The sequence below is a fragment of the Vicia villosa genome, linkage group LG7 (assembly GCF_029867415.1).
Source record: "Vicia villosa cultivar HV-30 ecotype Madison, WI linkage group LG7, Vvil1.0, whole genome shotgun sequence".
In the NCBI taxonomy this organism is placed as follows: domain Eukaryota; kingdom Viridiplantae; phylum Streptophyta; class Magnoliopsida; order Fabales; family Fabaceae; genus Vicia; species Vicia villosa.
The window spans coordinates 99,576,056-99,594,384 of NC_081186.1; the positions used below are offsets into that span (position 1 = coordinate 99,576,056).

At 33.6% G+C, this 18,329-nt stretch overlaps 2 protein-coding genes and 1 pseudogene across 2 annotated transcripts; 2 read left to right on the top strand and 1 right to left on the bottom strand.

Moving 5' to 3' along the window:
- Positions 1–539: 539 nt before the first annotated feature.
- Positions 540–2,522, top strand: LOC131618000 (protein STABILIZED1-like; annotated as a pseudogene).
- A 620-nt stretch (positions 2,523–3,142) lies between these two features.
- On the top strand, positions 3,143–4,775 carry LOC131616121 (1-aminocyclopropane-1-carboxylate oxidase homolog 12-like). The gene is made up of 3 exons (XM_058887374.1): positions 3,143–3,683; positions 3,914–4,235; positions 4,336–4,775. Exons 1-3 carry the CDS (start codon positions 3,172–3,174, stop codon positions 4,585–4,587), a joined length of 1,086 nt encoding a protein of 361 aa, XP_058743357.1. The 5' UTR covers positions 3,143–3,171; the 3' UTR covers positions 4,588–4,775.
- Positions 4,776–4,833: 58 nt separating this feature from the next.
- LOC131616122 (transcription factor bHLH18-like) lies at positions 4,834–14,033 on the bottom strand. The gene is made up of 4 exons (XM_058887375.1): positions 13,983–14,033; positions 13,463–13,873; positions 5,348–5,710; positions 4,834–5,238 (listed from the first exon to the last, which is right to left on the bottom strand). The coding sequence occupies exons 1-4, from the start codon at positions 14,016–14,018 to the stop codon at positions 5,143–5,145; spliced, it is 906 nt and encodes a 301-aa protein (XP_058743358.1). The 5' UTR covers positions 14,019–14,033; the 3' UTR covers positions 4,834–5,142.
- Positions 14,034–18,329: the final 4,296 nt, after the last annotated feature.

Below are 18,329 nucleotides of genomic sequence, written 5' to 3' on the forward strand. Positions count from 1 at the left end.
ATTTCACAAGAGTTAGATGTTGATTTCCATAAACGACACCACTGTCCCATTCTAGATTAAGAATTGCAGATGGATTAAGGTGGTGGACTTCTGATACAATTGTGCAAATCTCTGGAGAGGCAACATATGAGTGGTCGTATAAAATTAACACTCCAACACACAAGTCACTAATCGAGTTCAAGAAAAGAAGGTTCAGTAAAATATGAAGAAAATATGTATACTTTAAATCTCATGTAAGCGATATATATATATATATATATATATATATATATATATATATATATATATATATATATATATATATATATATATATATATATATATATATATGGTTGGAGCAAGGTTTTCTCGTAGTAAATGTCTAGTTGCTCTGTCTATTTTGAAGAATGATCCTAAAAAGACTTCCTTTATGTGGTTATGTCACGTGTTAGCATTTTGAGGAAGAATATTTTTTCTGGAAACTATCTTGAGTTCATTTGAATAGATTTCCATTAATCGTTTGGCCTCACATTTTGAACCAGGCAACCAAAGCGACCCTATTGAATTTTTTAACTTATGCTTCTTCCTCTCTCGAGAGATTGATCATGCACTCGTCATTGGTGAAACTCCGCAAATAGGAAATAAACTGTCCATGTTGATGAAACTTATCCATCATAAAAATAGTGATGAAGTATCACTAGGAGGTATAATGCTTTTAATGATATCGGTGAAAATTGCATGTAGAATTGGATGGTTCCATAAGAAAGAGTGTGAAGAAGTTTTAACTATTGGTGATAATGATTCTGTCTTGATCTCTAACCTAGGCGTTGGAAATTACTCAACCCTAACCCTACATGTTCCCTTTTATGGTGGCACTGAACCGCCGGCTCGCCTCCTTCTTGTCAAGGATAGGTTGGTGCAGGAGCTGATGATAACTCTTCAGACAAATCCGAAAGATGCTCCTTCTTGGGCTGCTGCTGCGAGGTGGGAGGAGTCGGCAGGCAACCTTCTGGCTGCTAGGCAGTTGATACAGAAGGGGTGTCAAGAATGTCCCAACAATGAACGTATTTGGCTCGAGGCTTGTAGGCTGGCAGATCCCCTTAATGCAAAGGCTGTGATTACTCGGGGTCTCGAACATAATCCCGATTCAGTTACGCTCTGGTCAGCTCTTGTGAACCTTGCAAATGATCAACAAGATGCTGTAACTTTGCTATATAGAGCTGTGGAATATTGTCCATTGCATGTCGAGTACTGGCTTCAGCTTGCTAGGAGGGAAACTTATGACAATGCTAACAAGATTCTCATTAAGGCAAGAGAAATATTAACCGATTCGGAGGAAATATGGCTCGCAGCATTTAACCTAGCTAGAATTTGAAAATCACCAACACGAAAGAGCTAGAATGTTGTTGGCTAAAGCGCGAGAAATAGTGGGTACAGCGAGAGTCTGGATGAAATCAGCTATCCTAGAGAGACAACTCGGGAACGTTGAAGAGGAAAGGAAACTGTTACATGAAGGACTGAACCAATTCCCTTCATTTTATAAATTGTGGTTAATGCTTGGCCAGCTCGAGGAATGCCTTGCCGAGACTGCAAAGCAGCAGCAACAGCCTGAGAAGCAGCATGCTCATAAAATGGAAGCTTACAAGGTGTATGATTGTGGACTGAAAGCTTGTCCTAATTCGGTACCGCTCTGGCTTTCTCTTTCGAATCTTGAAGAGGAGATGAGCGGGATTGGTAAAGCTCGAGCAGTTCTTACAATGGCTCGAGATGAGAATCCTCAAAACCATCAACTCTGGCTAGCCGCTGTTAGAGCAGAACTAAAGCATGGGTATAAGAAAGAAGCTGATATTTTGATGGCAAAAGCATTGCAGGAGTGTCCCTATTCTGGCATTCTATGGGCATCATCAATTGAGATGGCTCCTCGTCGCAAGCAAAAAAAAAAGCAAGGGTATGGATGCCCTAAAGTTTTGTAACCGTGATCCCCATGTTATAGCCGTGGTGGGAAAATTATTCTGGATTGATAACAAGCTGGACACAGCCAGGAATTTGCTGAATAGGGCTGTCACACTTGCTCCTGACATTGGTGATTTTTGGGCTCTTCGCTACAAATTTGAATTGCAGCATGGAAGTGAGGAGAACCAGAAGGATGTATTGAAGAGATGTGTTGCTGCTGGACCAAAACACGGCGAGAAATGGCAAGCCATCTCAAAGGCACTAGAGAACTCTCACCAACCAACAGAATCCATCTTGAAGAAAGCCGTGATTGCTCTTGGGAAGGAGGAGAATAATGCAGCCGAGATAGTAGCTTCTTTCTCTCAAAAAATCACTCTAGAGAGGTAGCTATAGATAGAGTATTTTATATTCATGCATTGTGAACTTCTGCTTGCATAGATGATCAAGGAACTGAGTTATAATTTCAACAATTGAACTTATATGTATGTATTATCATAATCAATACTATTATTTGGCTATGTCAAAAACTTACCTGTGGTTGAGTCTGAAATCAACGTGGAGATCCAGTATTTCGGAGCACATTCAAGAATTACATTTTCCTATAGATGTATATATTTAAGTTTATTTAAATTTTTTATTTGTATGGTTATTTAGTCGATTTATATATTTAAGTTTATTTAAAAGTTTTATTTGTATGGTTATTTAGTTAGGCTCTTATAACTTATAAGTATTTGGACTTTTAAATTTATTATCCATTAAGGACTTTATGTAATGTAGTCTCATTGAGACATTAGAATTATCATGAATGAAATGATGTTTAATTTTATTAGTTAGTTCTTATCTTCTTAAGTATAGAATATTAGGGTAAAATATAAATATAGTTATGCCAATAATGAAGCAACAGCTGCATTAGGACAAAACACAAACCACATGGATCTTTATATCCAGTTCATGGAATCTGCACAGAAAAACAAATAACACTATGACATAATCACTGCAATATTAAACAGAACCAAAACAGCAGCAATTAAGTATATTCTGAATTAGGAAAATAATTAATGTGAAAAACTACATCCAAAATGACAAAATTCCAAGCTGTAGATTCCCAAATGCTTGATTCCAACTTCTTAATTAATGCAATTTTGTCTCTTCAAGACACCCACTTGTTGCATATATATAAAGACATGTCTTGAAAAACTACAGACAAAAATAAAAATCTCTAAAACCAGTGAAATTTCAATGGCAACAGAACTTGAGTATGATAGAGCAAGTGAGCTGAAAGCTTTTGATGAAACAAAAGATGGCGTTAAAGGACTTGTTGATGCTTCTATCACAACGATCCCGCGCATATTCCATCATGACTTTGATAAAGACTCAACTTATTCATCTTCAAGTACCACCAAACTTGTTGTTCCATCCATTGATCTTGTTGATATTCATCTAGATCCAACAAAAAGAAAAGCAGTAGTTGAGAAAATTAGGGAAGCATCTGAGACATGGGGTTTCTTTCAAGTTGTTAATCATGGAATAGAAGTTAGTGTTTTGGATGAGATGAAGAACGGAGTTATTAGATTCTTTGAGCAAGATTCTGAGGTGAAAAGAGAACTATACTCACGCGATGTTACGAAACCTTTGGTTTATAATAGTAACATTGATCTTTATAGTTCACCAGCTGCTAGTTGGAGGGATACCTTTCACTGTTTCATGGCTCCTCATTCTCCTAAACCAGAAGATTTGCCATCAGTTTGCAGGTATATGTTACATATAATCTTAAATTTTGATGCTCTTGCACTATAGATCTATCTATGAAGCACATACTTCGACATAGACACTGAAATATGATGCGTATGAGACACTGTGACAAACTATTGATCTCCTAGAGGCGTCCGTGCATCGTAGCTATTGATCTCCTTAGTGATAATCTTAGCATTTGAATTTGATGATAGTTGAGATTAAAGCATTTTTGTGCATATGGTTGCAGAGATATAATGTTGGAATATTCGAAGCAAGTTATGAAACTAGGAAGTGTATTGTTTGAGTTATTATCAGAAGCTCTCGGACTGAATCCAAACTATTTAAATGATATTGGATGCAACGAGGGACTTGCAGTTGTTTACCATTACTATCCTTCCTGTCCACAACCGGAATTAACTTTGGGAGCAATCAAACATACTGACAACGACTTTCTCACCGTGCTTCTACAAGATCATATTGGTGGATTACAACTTCTTCGTGAAAATAATTGGGTTGATGTATCACCTATACCCGGTGCTTTAATCATCAGCATTGGCGATCTTCTACAGGTAGTTTTTCATTGAGATTAATTTTGATGCATGCTAGTGTTAAACTAATTTACACCATATTGGTTTTGCTTTTGTTAATTCACAAATTTGTTGGAAACAGCTTATAACAAATGACAAATTCAAGAGTGTTGAGCATAGAGTAGTGTCAAACTATGTTGGTCCAAGAATATCAGTTGCAAGCCTTTTTAGCACAAGTCTTCAACCAGCAACAAAACTTTATGGTCCTATAAAAGAATTAGTATCAGAAGACAATCCTCCAAAGTATAGGGAAACTACGGTTCGTGATTATGTTGAATTCTGCATGACAAGAAACTCTTATGGAACATCTCATTTGCCATATTTCAAGACTTGAAATTTCTGATTAATTCAGTCACACACAACAAAGCTTGTTTGATATGTTTAAATAATTGATAGAACTTGCATGTAGTTGATATTCATGCAAAGATCTTGTTAGTCCCTTTACATAAATCCTAACAAAATGGTTGAAGTGTGTTTTAACACGTTAAGCGATAATGAGAAAAGAAAATATATTTTGAAATTGCTGAAAATCAGAAAGTCGTTAAGAATGTTCTTCTTTATGGGAAGGAATGTACTATTACTTAGGATGAAATCCAAACGGCTGTGCGATCCAAAAAAAATATAAAGGTAAAATGTTTGAAGATTGACGATAGTGGTGAAGGCTTATGTCCTCTCTGGAGTATTGTCAATGTCTCTTATTTGATGACAGTAATTGTAACAATCTAAACGGGATATGTCTAGAATTATCACGTTTAAACTGTTAATACTGGTACTGAAACATAATAAAATAGTATACGAGATTACATGAGTAAAAAGTTTCTCATACTCGTACATCAAGTATGTTCATAATAACAAAATACAGTGCGGAAAATAAAACCAAACACAACTTTCAACAAATGTTATTCTGATTGTCTGGTAATTCTGAGAGATAATGCCTCAGGTTTTCAACTAGATCAGTCACGTTCATGCAGTACTTATCATTCATCTGCAAAATAATTTGAAACCACTTTTAAAATTAATGTTTTTCTTTAACATTTTGTTACTCACTCTCAAAATATAATTTGATTGAATTGAAAAAGTAAAATAATAATTACCTTAGCAATGATTGTAACTTTAAGAGTGGAATTTCCAAATGGTAATATGCTACTACTAGCAAGTGATAGATGAAGATTTTGAAGCAAACCCATTATTTTCACCACAATATTCTCTTGTTTCTCACAATGGATTCCAATCATAATTTCCTTATCTATCACTCTTGCTTTAACTTTAGGTAGTTCTTTATTGGAGTAATATTTATCCTCATCAATATCATCCTTTTTTTTGCAAGCTTGAGATTCTTTTATCAATATTTCTGAATATTTGTTTTTCATTTTGTTTTCATTATCCAGCTCTTTTACTTTCTCTTGAAGTTGCTTCACATAATTGATAGCTTGTTCAAGTATGTACATTTTATCTGTCTATAAGAAGAAAAAACATATATTATTTAAATTATATATAAAGAAACAATACCACACGACAATCAAACTCATACTAATCCCAAAAATATGGTAAAAAATGTCAAATAGACACAAATAAATATCCACTTAAATAGACAAATATAAGTACGAATATCTTAATATTTACTCTGCCTCATATTTTAATTCATGATAATAATTTTATAAAAATTACATATATTAGATTTTTTTATTATAAACTATATTGATTAATTTATTTACTAAAAAATCAATAAATATTGTAAATGGATTTCATATTTTTTATGTGGTTTAATATTATAAAAATTAAATTTTTAAAAGTTGATAATATTTTTAATAATTGTAAGTGGTAGGAATTTAAAATGTAGTGTATTTTTAATTTCATTTTGGAAAACAAAAATGATTCTTGACATGTGTAATTAATTTTTTGTGTTTGATTTTTTTTTAAAATAAAATTAATTTTGCCTCCGTAATTAATTTGACTTGAATTTAATTTTTTGTGATGCATTTGTTTATTGAAGTTCATGTATTTAAATTGAAATAATAAAACTAATAAAAAAGTGATTCAAATACCTTTTATATTGTATAAATTGTTAATTTGTAATTCCTTGTGTCGAGGCAGGTTGTTACTCGAACACAAGGTGTATCGAAGTGTGTAACAGTTTGTTACACATAAGTTTGTTTTAAATCTAGATAGATTTGATTTAGATTTAAAATAGATTAGATTTGATTTAGCTCCAAAATAGGTATTTTGGGCTTTTATAGTTTTGGGCTTTGGCTTAGGGAGAAGACTAACCTAAATCTATAAATAGGGAGTAACCCTCATTATTTGTAATCAAGTCATTAATCTTGTATTCACAGAAGTTGCAGTTGCAAGTGAATAACAGAATTTCCACAGTTTGTGGGCAGAGAGAAACTCTGCAGAAAATACTTCCTTCTTCTCTTTTAATTTCCGCAAACCCTAATCCTAGTTTTGTTCCTATTTTCTTCATTGTCATCTTTAACGATAAGGAATTACTCAAAGGTTTGAGAGTCTAATTCCAACATCTGGTATCTAGAGCTCCGGTTAATCGATTCAAGGCAAGAAGAATGGCGATGGCAATGAATCATCCGAATGGGCATTTTCCAGCAACACTACCAATTCTGAAAGGAGATAACTATGAGAATTGGTGCAAGCAGATGAAGGTTGTATTCTGTTGTCAAGATCTTTGGGATCTTGTAAAAGAAGGGGTAGAACCGCTTGCAGAAGGTGCGAAGGAGGAAGAAAAGGCTGCTTATAAAGAATTGAAGAAGAAAGATTATAAAGCTCTCTTTATAATCCATCAATGTCTGAGTCCAGATAATTTTGAAAAGGTTAGTGATATAGAATCTTCAAAAGAAGCTTGGGAGATTCTTGAAAAATCTTTTGGAGGTGCAGAAAAGGTGAAAGAGGTGAGGTTACAAACTCACAAGAGAACATATGAATTGCTTCAGATGGAAGATAGCGAAAGCATAACTGATTTCTTCACTAGGATTACGAAACTAGTGAATCAAATCAAGATATGTGGAGAAGTATTAACAACAAGAGCTGTTGTCTCAAAGATTTTGAGATCTTTGGCTCCTAAGTTCGACCACATCGTGGTAGCCATAGAAGAGTCGAAGGACTTGTCGAAATTGACAAAAGAAGAGCTTCAAGGGACACTTGAATCTCATGAACAAAGAATGGCTGAAAGAGCTGCAGGCAAGTCGAAGAGCGAAGTGGCTCTGCAGGCTCAGTCAGCAAACGAAAAGAAAGGCAAAGGAAGCTGGACTGGAAATAAAGGTAGAGGTGGCTACAACAATTCGACTGGTCGAAATCAGCAAGAAGGAAATTGGTCGAATCAGAGAAAACCTTCTTACCAAGGATACCAAAGAGGTGGTGCTGCAGGTAGAGGAAGAGGTGGTGGTCGAAAGCCTGACAAGAGTCACATTCAATGTTTCAACTGTCAGAAGTATGGTCACTATTCGACAGTTTGTCCAGAAAAGAATAAAAGTCAAGAAAGTGATGCAAAGTTTGCAAAACAAGAAGAAGAAGAGATGTTGTTGATGGTCACAACAAAAGATGAACATAAATTCAAGGACCAATGGTACTTGGATTCAGGATGCTCATCACACATGTCTGGAAGAAAAGATTGGTTTGTCAACATAAGACCCTCGATGAAAAATATGGTGAAATTTGCAAATGACAATACTCTAGCAGCTGAAGGTATTGGTGATGTAATGATTACGAGGAAAGATGGAAAGAGGTCAGTAATTTCCAATGTGTTGTACATACCAGGCATGAAGAGCAACTTACTCAGCATTGGGCAGTTGGTCGAAAAGAATTACAAAGTTTCGATCGAAGACAAGATGATGAGAGTTGTCGATGCAAGTGGGAGGTTAATCTTGAAGGCTCCTATGTCACAGAATAGAACCTTCAAGATCGAACTCAATGTGATGGAGCACGAGTGCCTTGCAACTGCAGCTAGCAGAGATGAATGGATATGGCACTATCGACTAGGGCATCTCAACTTCAATGACATCAGAGACTTGAAAAGAAAGAATATGGTTTCAGGACTGCCAGAAATCGACATTCCAAACGAGGTATGTGAGGAATGTGTGCAGGCGAAGCAGCACAAGAATAGCTTCAGCAAGGATGCAGGAAGTAAGTCGAAGGCTATTCTCGAAATCATATACTCTGATGTATGTGGACCAATCCAGGTGGATTCGAATGGAGGTAACAAATACTTTGTTACATTCATAGATGATTTCAGTCGAAAACTATGGACTTACCTGATCAAGAAGAAAAGTGAAGTGATCGAGGTATTTGTCAAGTTCAAATCTATGGTCGAAAGACAAAGTGGTCGAAAGCTCAAGGTTTTGAGAACTGATGGTGGTGGAGAATATGTGTCGAAAGACTTCGACATGTTATGTGAGAAAGAAGGGATTATGCATGAGGTGGTGCCACCCTACACTCCACAGCAAAATGGAACTGCAGAAAGGAAGAATAGAACCATCATGAATATGGTGAGAAGTATGTTGAAAGGAAAGCATTTACCTAAGGAATTTTGGGGAGAAGCAGTGTCGACTGCAACATACATTCTAAACAGATGTCCGACAAAGAAGCTAGAAGGAATTACTCCAGAAGAATGTTGGTCTGGTGTGAAGCCTAGCTTGAGCCATCTGAAGGTATTTGGATCTATAGCACATAGACATGTGCCAGATCAGTTGAGAAGAAAACTTGATGACAAGTCGAGTCAAATGATACTTATAGGATATCATTCGACTGGAGGATACAAGTTGTTCGACCCAGTGAACAAGCAAGTAGTGATCAGCAGGGACGTGATCATAGATGAGCTTAAAGAATGGGATTGGACTGAAAATGTCAAGAAGGATTCAGTGAGAATTCTTTATGACGAACCAGCTACTGAAGTCGAAAGAGAAGAAGTTCGACAAGAAGAAGTCAGAGGTGATGCAGGCTCAGGCAGACCTCAGAGAACAAGACACATGCCTGCAAGGTTGCAAGAATGTGTGATTACATCAGATGATGTAGTCAATGATGAAGGTGAGCTGGTACATTACGCTTTCTACGCAGATGTCGAACCTGTCAATGCAACTGAGGCATTGAAGGATTCGAAGTGGGTGAAAGCTATGAATGAAGAATTGAAGTCCATCGAAGACAACAATACTTGGTCACTTGTCGAATTGCCTCAAGGCAAGAAGGCAATTGATGTGAAGTGGGTATACAAGGTGAAGTGTAATCCAAAAGGTGAAGTGACTCGATACAAGGCGAGGCTTGTGGCAAAAGGATTTCTTCAGAAGGAAGGAATTGACTTCGATGAGGTCTTTGCACCTGTTGCCAGGATCGAAACGATCAGGTTGGTTGTTGGTCTAGCGAACATGAACAATTGGCACATGTGTCAGATGGACGTTAAATGTGCATTCCTGAATGGACCCTTGGACGAAGAAGTCTATGTTACACAACCAGTTGGGTTTGTGAAACACGGCGAAGAGAGAAAAGTGTACAGACTGCATAAAGCCCTGTATGGACTGAAGCAAGCTCCAAGAGCTTGGAATAAGAAGATCGACAGTTTCCTAAGGGAGAAAGAATTTGTGAAGTGCACAACTGAACATGGGGTATATGTAAGAAGAAGCAAGAGTGAATTGCTTATACTATGTCTCTATGTCGATGACTTGTTGATAACAGGTAGCTGCAAGAAAGAGATCGAAGGCTTTAAAGGTGATCTCAGCAAGGAATTTGAAATGTCAGATTTGGGCGAAATTTCATACTTCCTTGGTATCGAATTCTACAAGGGTAGTAGAGGCTTGATGATGCATCAAAGAAGATATGCAAGTGAAATTCTCAAGAGATTTGAGATGGAAGAATGCAATTCGACTTCGACACCTGCTGAAACAAGATTGCAACTGTCGAAGAACCCAGATGAAGAGGATGTTGACCCAACCCAATACAGAAGACTTATTGGGTCATTGAGATACCTTTGTCACACAAGGCCTGACTTAGCATACAGTGTAGGTATGATAAGTAGATTCATGCAGAAGCCAAAGGTATCACACCTAGCAGCGGCGAAGAGGATACTGAGGTATCTGAAAGGAACTCTCGACTATGGCATTCTGTTTCCTGCAGCTGATAAGGGAAAAGAATGCAAATTAGTGGGTTACACCGACTCGAGTTGGTGTAGTGATGCTGAGGATCGAAAATCCACAGCAGGATATGTGTTTATGCTAGGTGGTGCACCAGTTGCTTGGAGTTCGAGAAAGGAACCAGTAGTGGCACTATCATCATGCGAAGCAGAGTACATAGCTGCTTCTCTTTGTGCATGTCAAGCAACATGGATGGTGAACTTGGTCGAAGAGATAACAGGTAAAGATCATGGAGCAATTACCATGAAGATTGACAGCATGTCAACTATCAATCTTGCGAAGAACCCGATAGCACATGGTCGAAGCAAGCACATCGAAATGAGGTTCCATTATCTTCGAGAGCAGGTAGCTAAAGGGAAGATGAATTTGGAACACTGCAGAACTGAGAATCAGATTGCAGATATCATGACGAAGGGAGTGCTGGTCGAAATATTCAGAAGACTAAGAGCTATGATGAATGTTGATAGCTTAGACACAATGAATTAGGTGGTGTGTTAATTTGTAATTCCTTGTGTCGAGGCAGGTTGTTACTCGAACACAAGGTGTATCGAAGTGTGTAACAGTTTGTTACACATAAGTTTGTTTTAAATCTAGATAGATTTGATTTAGATTTAAAATAGATTAGATTTGATTTAGCTCCAAAATAGGTATTTTGGGCTTTTATAGTTTTGGGCTTTGGCTTAGGGAGAAGACTAACCTAAATCTATAAATAGGGAGTAACCCTCATTATTTGTAATCAAGTCATTAATCTTGTATTCACAGAAGTTGCAGTTGCAAGTGAATAACAGAATTTCCACAGTTTGTGGGCAGAGAGAAACTCTGCAGAAAATACTTCCTTCTTCTCTTTTAATTTCCGCAAACCCTAATCCTAGTTTTGTTCCTATTTTCTTCATTGTCATCTTTAACGATAAGGAATTACTCAAAGGTTTGAGAGTCTAATTCCAACATAAATTTATACAATTTTACTTTGAAGATACAACAATGTTAATAAATAGTGGATGATACTCAGTTGATATTTGTTAGTTGAACTTAATGGATAAGATTTGTTTATTCATGGTTCGATTATTAACAATATTATTTTATATATAATAATAATATATCAATATAAATAAATTGTTGATACTTGTAAATTTACAACTTTAAAAAAAAAGTAATCGAATTAATATAGCTAAAGTTGCATAAAAAATTATTTATTCTATAAAAAAATTAATATAAACTTAAAATTTAAATATATATTATATTATTCATGGTTTGATTTTTAACAATACTATTTTATATACACTTATAATTTATTAATATAAATTAATTGTTGATACTTGTAAATTTACAACATTAAAAAAAATATATTAACCAAATTAATATAGCTAAAGTTGCATAAAAAATTATTTATTCTATTAAAAATTAATATAAACTTAAAATTTAAATATATATTATTTTATTAATAAATACTACATTCTAAACAAATAATTTTTAAGACCCATTTTAAAGAAGATTGCTATCATTACATCAATCATTCAATTTTTAAAGCATACTATATAAAATTCAAAAAGGAAATGTGCACATGGCAATTTTGCAATTTAGCAGAATGATAACAATGTGCAAGGGAAAGTAGATACTGTCGACCTTTTCAGAACATGAGGTGTTTTTATTTTTTGTGTCTTTGTGCATGAAAATGTATCTTTATTAAAATCGAGTTTCACTTTTTATATCTTTTTTTGACACTATAACATTACTTTTAAAACTATTTTTCAATTCCTTTATCTAATTCTTAAGCTTTGCATATAAAACAATGTATGCTCCCTCTTTCTAATTATTTATAAGACCCTTTAATCTATATTTTTATAGATATCAAGAAAAGTAGTAGTATAACTTGTGCGAATCTTATTAAATTATCTTTTATATATAAATACATTTAGTTCTGATTTTATATATTCCAAAGTATAATAATATTAATAAGAAATATATTTTTTAAAAATTACTAGATATAACTATAAATTTGTAGAGGGTGTAATATTAAGAGACAAGTAAATGTCACGTGCCCTTTAAAAGAAATAGATTAAATTTCACATGATGAGTGAGTTGTTTTATGAAGTATTATGAAAATGTTCTGTTTATTAATATTAATTATATTTGTGGATATTTTATGAGTTATTTATTTAAGATAAAAATTAGTGTAAGATAAGTTGGATTTAAAAAAAAAAAAATAGGTTCAACAAGCCGCTTACATAAGGATTTATAGATTATCTATTAAGAAGTTCTTACATCAATGGTGACCCTACCAGTGCACTACCATTAAACTCTTAATTTATTATTTTGCATTTTTTGTAGTTCAATTTTGTTGAAATTTATGAATATTTAAAATCGTATGCAGTGATTAATCATAAAGGTTAGTCTTTGTCTAATATATTTATAAAAAATTAAAGGGTTAAATAAACTTATGAAGTCTCTACTAAAAGATATATATTTTTTATTTTTCAGATTTAAAAATCATGAAGCAATTTAAAGAAGTTGTGAAAAGACCATTGAAATGATTAGGCTAGTGTGATCTTGAGTCGTCGAAGTGTAACATAGGCCGCCTGATTTAGAATCATGTATATTTTCTAACTCATCATGTCAATAAGAGGCAGATGAGGTGTTTAGGAGAAGTTGATTTTGAATCTTTCGGTGAAAGGAGGAAAATACCCCCTCCAAATTAGGAGGAAGATTTGGTCATTCCCCTACTCCCTTGCATTCATTCGAAAAGTAGAGAAAATAGTTTCTTTCCACTTATCTAGCTCAAAAAACCATCTATATATGTATATATATTCTAACATTTAGGGTTGAGAAGAATCATTCACTAATTCCACTTAATCAGATCATATGCACTCTCTTGTGATCACATAAACATTGTTATCCTTCTCATTGTATTTCACAAATACAAGTCAAAAATAAAATTTGTAATATTAATTCAAAGGAATTAAAATTTTAGAATAACATAACTAATTAATTATATATAAGAAATAAATTTCTGAACACTTGATTAATTATGAATATATGATTTACCAATGATATTGTAGGTGGTATAAGAAATAAACTAACCTTCTTCAATCCAGGAATGGTGGCAGAAAGTGCTATGAACCTCTCACCAATAACTTGTCTTCTTTTTCTCTCAGCCATGATATGATCTTGTCTCCCAGATGAACTTCTACGATTCTTGTTTGTTTTCTTAATTACTTTTGGTAACTCACCACTCTCATTGTTATTCAATGTTATTGTTTTAGGGTCCATGATGTTATTAGGAGAAGGTTCCAAAGATGAGTTTTCAAAAGAGAGAAGGTATTGAGATGGTGTTTGTTGTGAAGAAATGAGAGAATTTGAGCTATTACTATTCTTGATCAAGTTGTCATGAATTGAAGACTTGGCATTATTAAAATCCTCAAAAGAGAAACTTGGTTGTTGCACATTCTCTATAGCAAACTTGTCTTCATCCAATGAGCGATCATCCATTTCCTATAACATGTAAAAGAAAGAGAAAAAAAATCATATTATATGTAGAAATTAATGATATATGAATATAGTAGAGAATTGAATAATGAAACTCATGCGTGTGTCTCATTACCAAAGAAGAAAGCCACGTTTCCCATACATTTTCCATCCAAAGAAAACTTGTGAGAACTATATGCCTTAATATGAAAACAAATGAGTTAGTATATATTTAATACTAAATATGGATACTGTACTGTACCCAACACAAAGATGCCTTCCAGCTTTAACTAGACCAATCACCTTTGTTTTGGAAAAGATATGTATATAGCTTGTCTTGTTTCAAGAATGATTTCAAAGATTTAAAATTTAAATATATGGGGCTCACTTTATTAGGGGCGGGCCCATGTTATGAAATTTATGATAGAGATTTCACACAATATAAAATGATTTAAATATGCAAAATAATTGTGGATGTTTGAATCATTTGTGAATGTCATAGGGTGGAGTGTATCGAAGATTGTAATGTTATAGAACCAGAATAATAGAATGGTGGAATGAGATTTTTATTTAATAGAGTAAGTTTTTGTTATGATAAAGAGAGAGTTGACCTTCAAGATTAACATCATTAATGTTTAACTCAATGAGAAAATGAAAAGTAATGCGATGGTGAGATTAGATTTGAATATTTGAAATGACACATTTTTCTTTTTAAAATTGTTCGCATGAAACGAGGCACGTTGTGCCAATAGTCGTTAGATCTATTTAAACGGTGGTGCGTGTTTGGAGGGAGAAATTTGCGTTTTTGGATAATGAAGAATTACATGTTACACGGGCTTTAGTGCTTAGTGGTGTTTTTAGGTTCTTTTACACCAATTAATCTATAAATTTTTTTTAGTAATGTTAGTTTACACAAATTAATCTGCAAGTTTTTTTTTTTAAGTTTCGAGTTTTAATTTTTCTCTCTCCTAATTAGGGGTAGGAATAGACCAGTCCAACTAACATGAACCTACAGCCTAACGTATTCAGGTTCAGATCAGATCAGGCTTTTTATTAAATAGAAAAAGACTAGGTTTTTTCAATAAGTCTATTTAGTTAAAAATGTTAGGTCTCAGGCCACCAAGAAAGCCTTTTAAACCTAGTAGTCAGGCTTATATAAATAAATATGAATAATTTCATTATTATAATGATATTTTACTTTGTACTTTGAATTAAAATACAGAAAAAAAATCGATTATCTTGAAGAACTTATTAGAATAGACTGAAAACATCTTATAAACTTTGTCATAAATTATTTTCATAAGTTTTCTTAGACAGATAGTCTCAGAATACTTACGTTAATAGGTAAGTTCATATAAGTCAATGCAAACAAACTTTAATACCATTGATATTTTAGTTTTTGGTCTAAAAAATATTAATTGAATTGCTTATTTATATATGTTAAAATAAAATAGACTTTTAAGTAGACTAACAGTCCAACCAGACATTCAAAAAGATCAGACTATTCATGATAAGCCAAAAACTATACTTAGACTTTGATACTTTAGAAGATCAGACTCGGACTTGAGAAAGGTTAGCTCAGACCAACCTATTCCTAACAACCAATATCCCTCAATAATATACAAGGTTAAAGTTACAATGTCAAAAATTGTGTGTTGAAATAACACAACTAAATAAGCAATTTGGCTGGTGGATGGAATCAATAATTTTCTTTATTAATAATTATAATCAATTAGCCGTAATTGTATTGCGACATTATTCATCATTTCACACTTAATTTAGTGTTGTGACTTGTGAGTTGTGACAATTAATTAATAGTAACAAAAACACGATTATTGTGATTGATTAGTAGCCGTGCTTGTTGGGTTGTTAGTATTATGGCTTTTTTTTCGGTGATGCAGACTAACAAGATGGTAAGCATATCCACAATGGCAGACATTCCTGACCCATGAATACAGTGACGGTGACTAGTGATTTAAAAACATGTGAAAAGAGGTCTAAAATTAAAATTAAAATTAAAATTCCTCTTTGAATTTAATAAATAATCTCCAACAATTTACATAAAAAATTGATGGACTATTAGACAAATATACTAAAATGAATGCAACCATTATATAGTAATATTAGAGAGGGGATATGTTTACTATATATTATTGGATGTAGTAGAAAAAAAAAATTTTTTAATAAAATAAATGAGAATTGAGATCTAAATTTTCGAATTATTCATTTAGGATAACGAAATTTTTTTCAACTCTGTACATTCAAAATTATGTATCTTGAATATTGGCAGTCAGAATGTTACAACTACCATAGACTTGAAATTGCTTGCACTGATTTTTTTTAATTAATGGTATTGAATATTGAGTAATGTTATTCTTACCCCCAACATTTACATTAATACTTACGCTAAACACTAATTACCGTATTTATACGGTGAACAATATTTTTTTAAATAAAATAATAATATTTATTTTTATTTTTAAAATTAAGGACGACACTGTTCATGTACGGACATGCATTAACCAACTTCATTACTGCATTAACCAAGTTTGATAACTGCTAAAAATTATTTTTAATACCTGGATATTGCACTAACCAACTTTTTTACTGCATTAACCAAGTTTTTACATTGCATTAACCAAATTTGATGACTACTGTAAAGTACTGTTCATGGGTGTAAGAATATCATTACTCAAATTTGGTTAATACAGTGTAAAAACTTGGTTATGCAACATCCAGGTATTAAAAATAATTTTTAGCAGTCACCAAATTTGATTATGCAGTGTAAAAACTTGGTTAATGCAGTAATGAAGTTGGTTAATGCACGTCCGTACATGAACAATGTTGTCGTCCGTAATTAAGTAAAAATACAAAATAAATATTATTATTTGATTTTAAAAAAACACTGTTCACCGTATAAATACGGTGAACAATGTTTGGTGTAAATATTGGGTGTAAGAATAGCATTACTCTTGAATATTTGTTGCATTTAATAATAAGATTACACATTATGTTATAATTCAATTACATGAAAAAATACAAAAACAGACAAGTTGACTTTTTGGTCAACATTGTTGATCAAAAGTCTTGTGCTTCCTTATTCTTCAAATCTCTTGATCTACTTAGCACTCCAAGCTTCAACCATTGTAGTTGGGCATATCTAATTCCTTGCTTCCTAGCATTATACTTCAAAAACCAAATAAAATAACTCTGCTTTGCTTCAAACTATACACTATGAATCAAACCTTCCACTATGCATTATGCCCAATCAAAGTTATTAAGTGCTAAACTAGGCAACCACTTCAATCAAATGCATACATTCAATGCCATCAAAATGCACAAGGGAAGAATTTAGAACAATCCCAATGTATAAAGCTAAATCCAAATAAATCCTACAGCCACACATTCATTCATGCTGAAACAATGAAAATGCAATAAACCAATATTACAAATATTCAATCAAAATCAATATCATTCATTCAAAAAAATTAGTGCAACATTCAAGGTAAGATATTCTAACTAACTTAACTTCCAAACCAACTTACAACTAACTGAATCTCCTAACTGCATCCTACCAGTTAAATTCAACCCAAATGAGGATGTCAAACAAACACAAATACACAACAAATTCCCAGTTAGAGAAAACACAAATGCAATTTCGATTCATCTCAGTTACTCTTAAAACTCCTCACACGGATCACTATCTAATGGCCCCGATTCATTCACGTCTAACGAACCTAGTACAGTTAACTAACTTACTGATAGCAACTTAATAACCCAAGGGCTCTAAATCACTCCCAAATCCCTCCAATCACACTCTAACTGCTATAACAACCTCTAACAGCTTCGAACTAATACAAAAACTTTTCAAACTCACATTAGAGGAACACAAATCCTAACTAATTAACAATTCAATCCCACCCTTAACCAATGCACACGGATCACCAAAGCAACGAATCTCCATCCTTTATTTTTAACTAACTTTTCCCTCCTTAATCTATATAAACTTCAACTCTCCCCTTCATCAATTTCCCTTAAGACTTCTAGTATCCACCTTCTGCACAAAACTCTTCCAACCACTCATCCATTTTCACCTACAATCAAAGCTTCCCCCCGTGATTTTGAACCTGCCTCCCTTAGTAGCCTTAATCGACCTCTAAACCCTAACACTTAATCTTCAAACCACATCACCAATTTCACTGAGCTTCATCTCTCAACACCTCACAACGAACATAAAACCCTAAATTTCCTAAACCTAACAGAAGAAAAAAGAAGAAGAACTAAGACAAGATCAAGCACTAAAGATTAAAGAATAGGAAATAGGAGAGTGCCTAATTCACTGATGCACGTGTGACTTCGCCGTTGCTGACACGTCTGACGTTGCTTCTTTACAAACACTATGAACTTAGTGTACTAAGTTGTGAAAACGGTAAACAAGTAAGATGAATGAAGTAAAGGTACATCATGGGGTCAACAGGAGAAA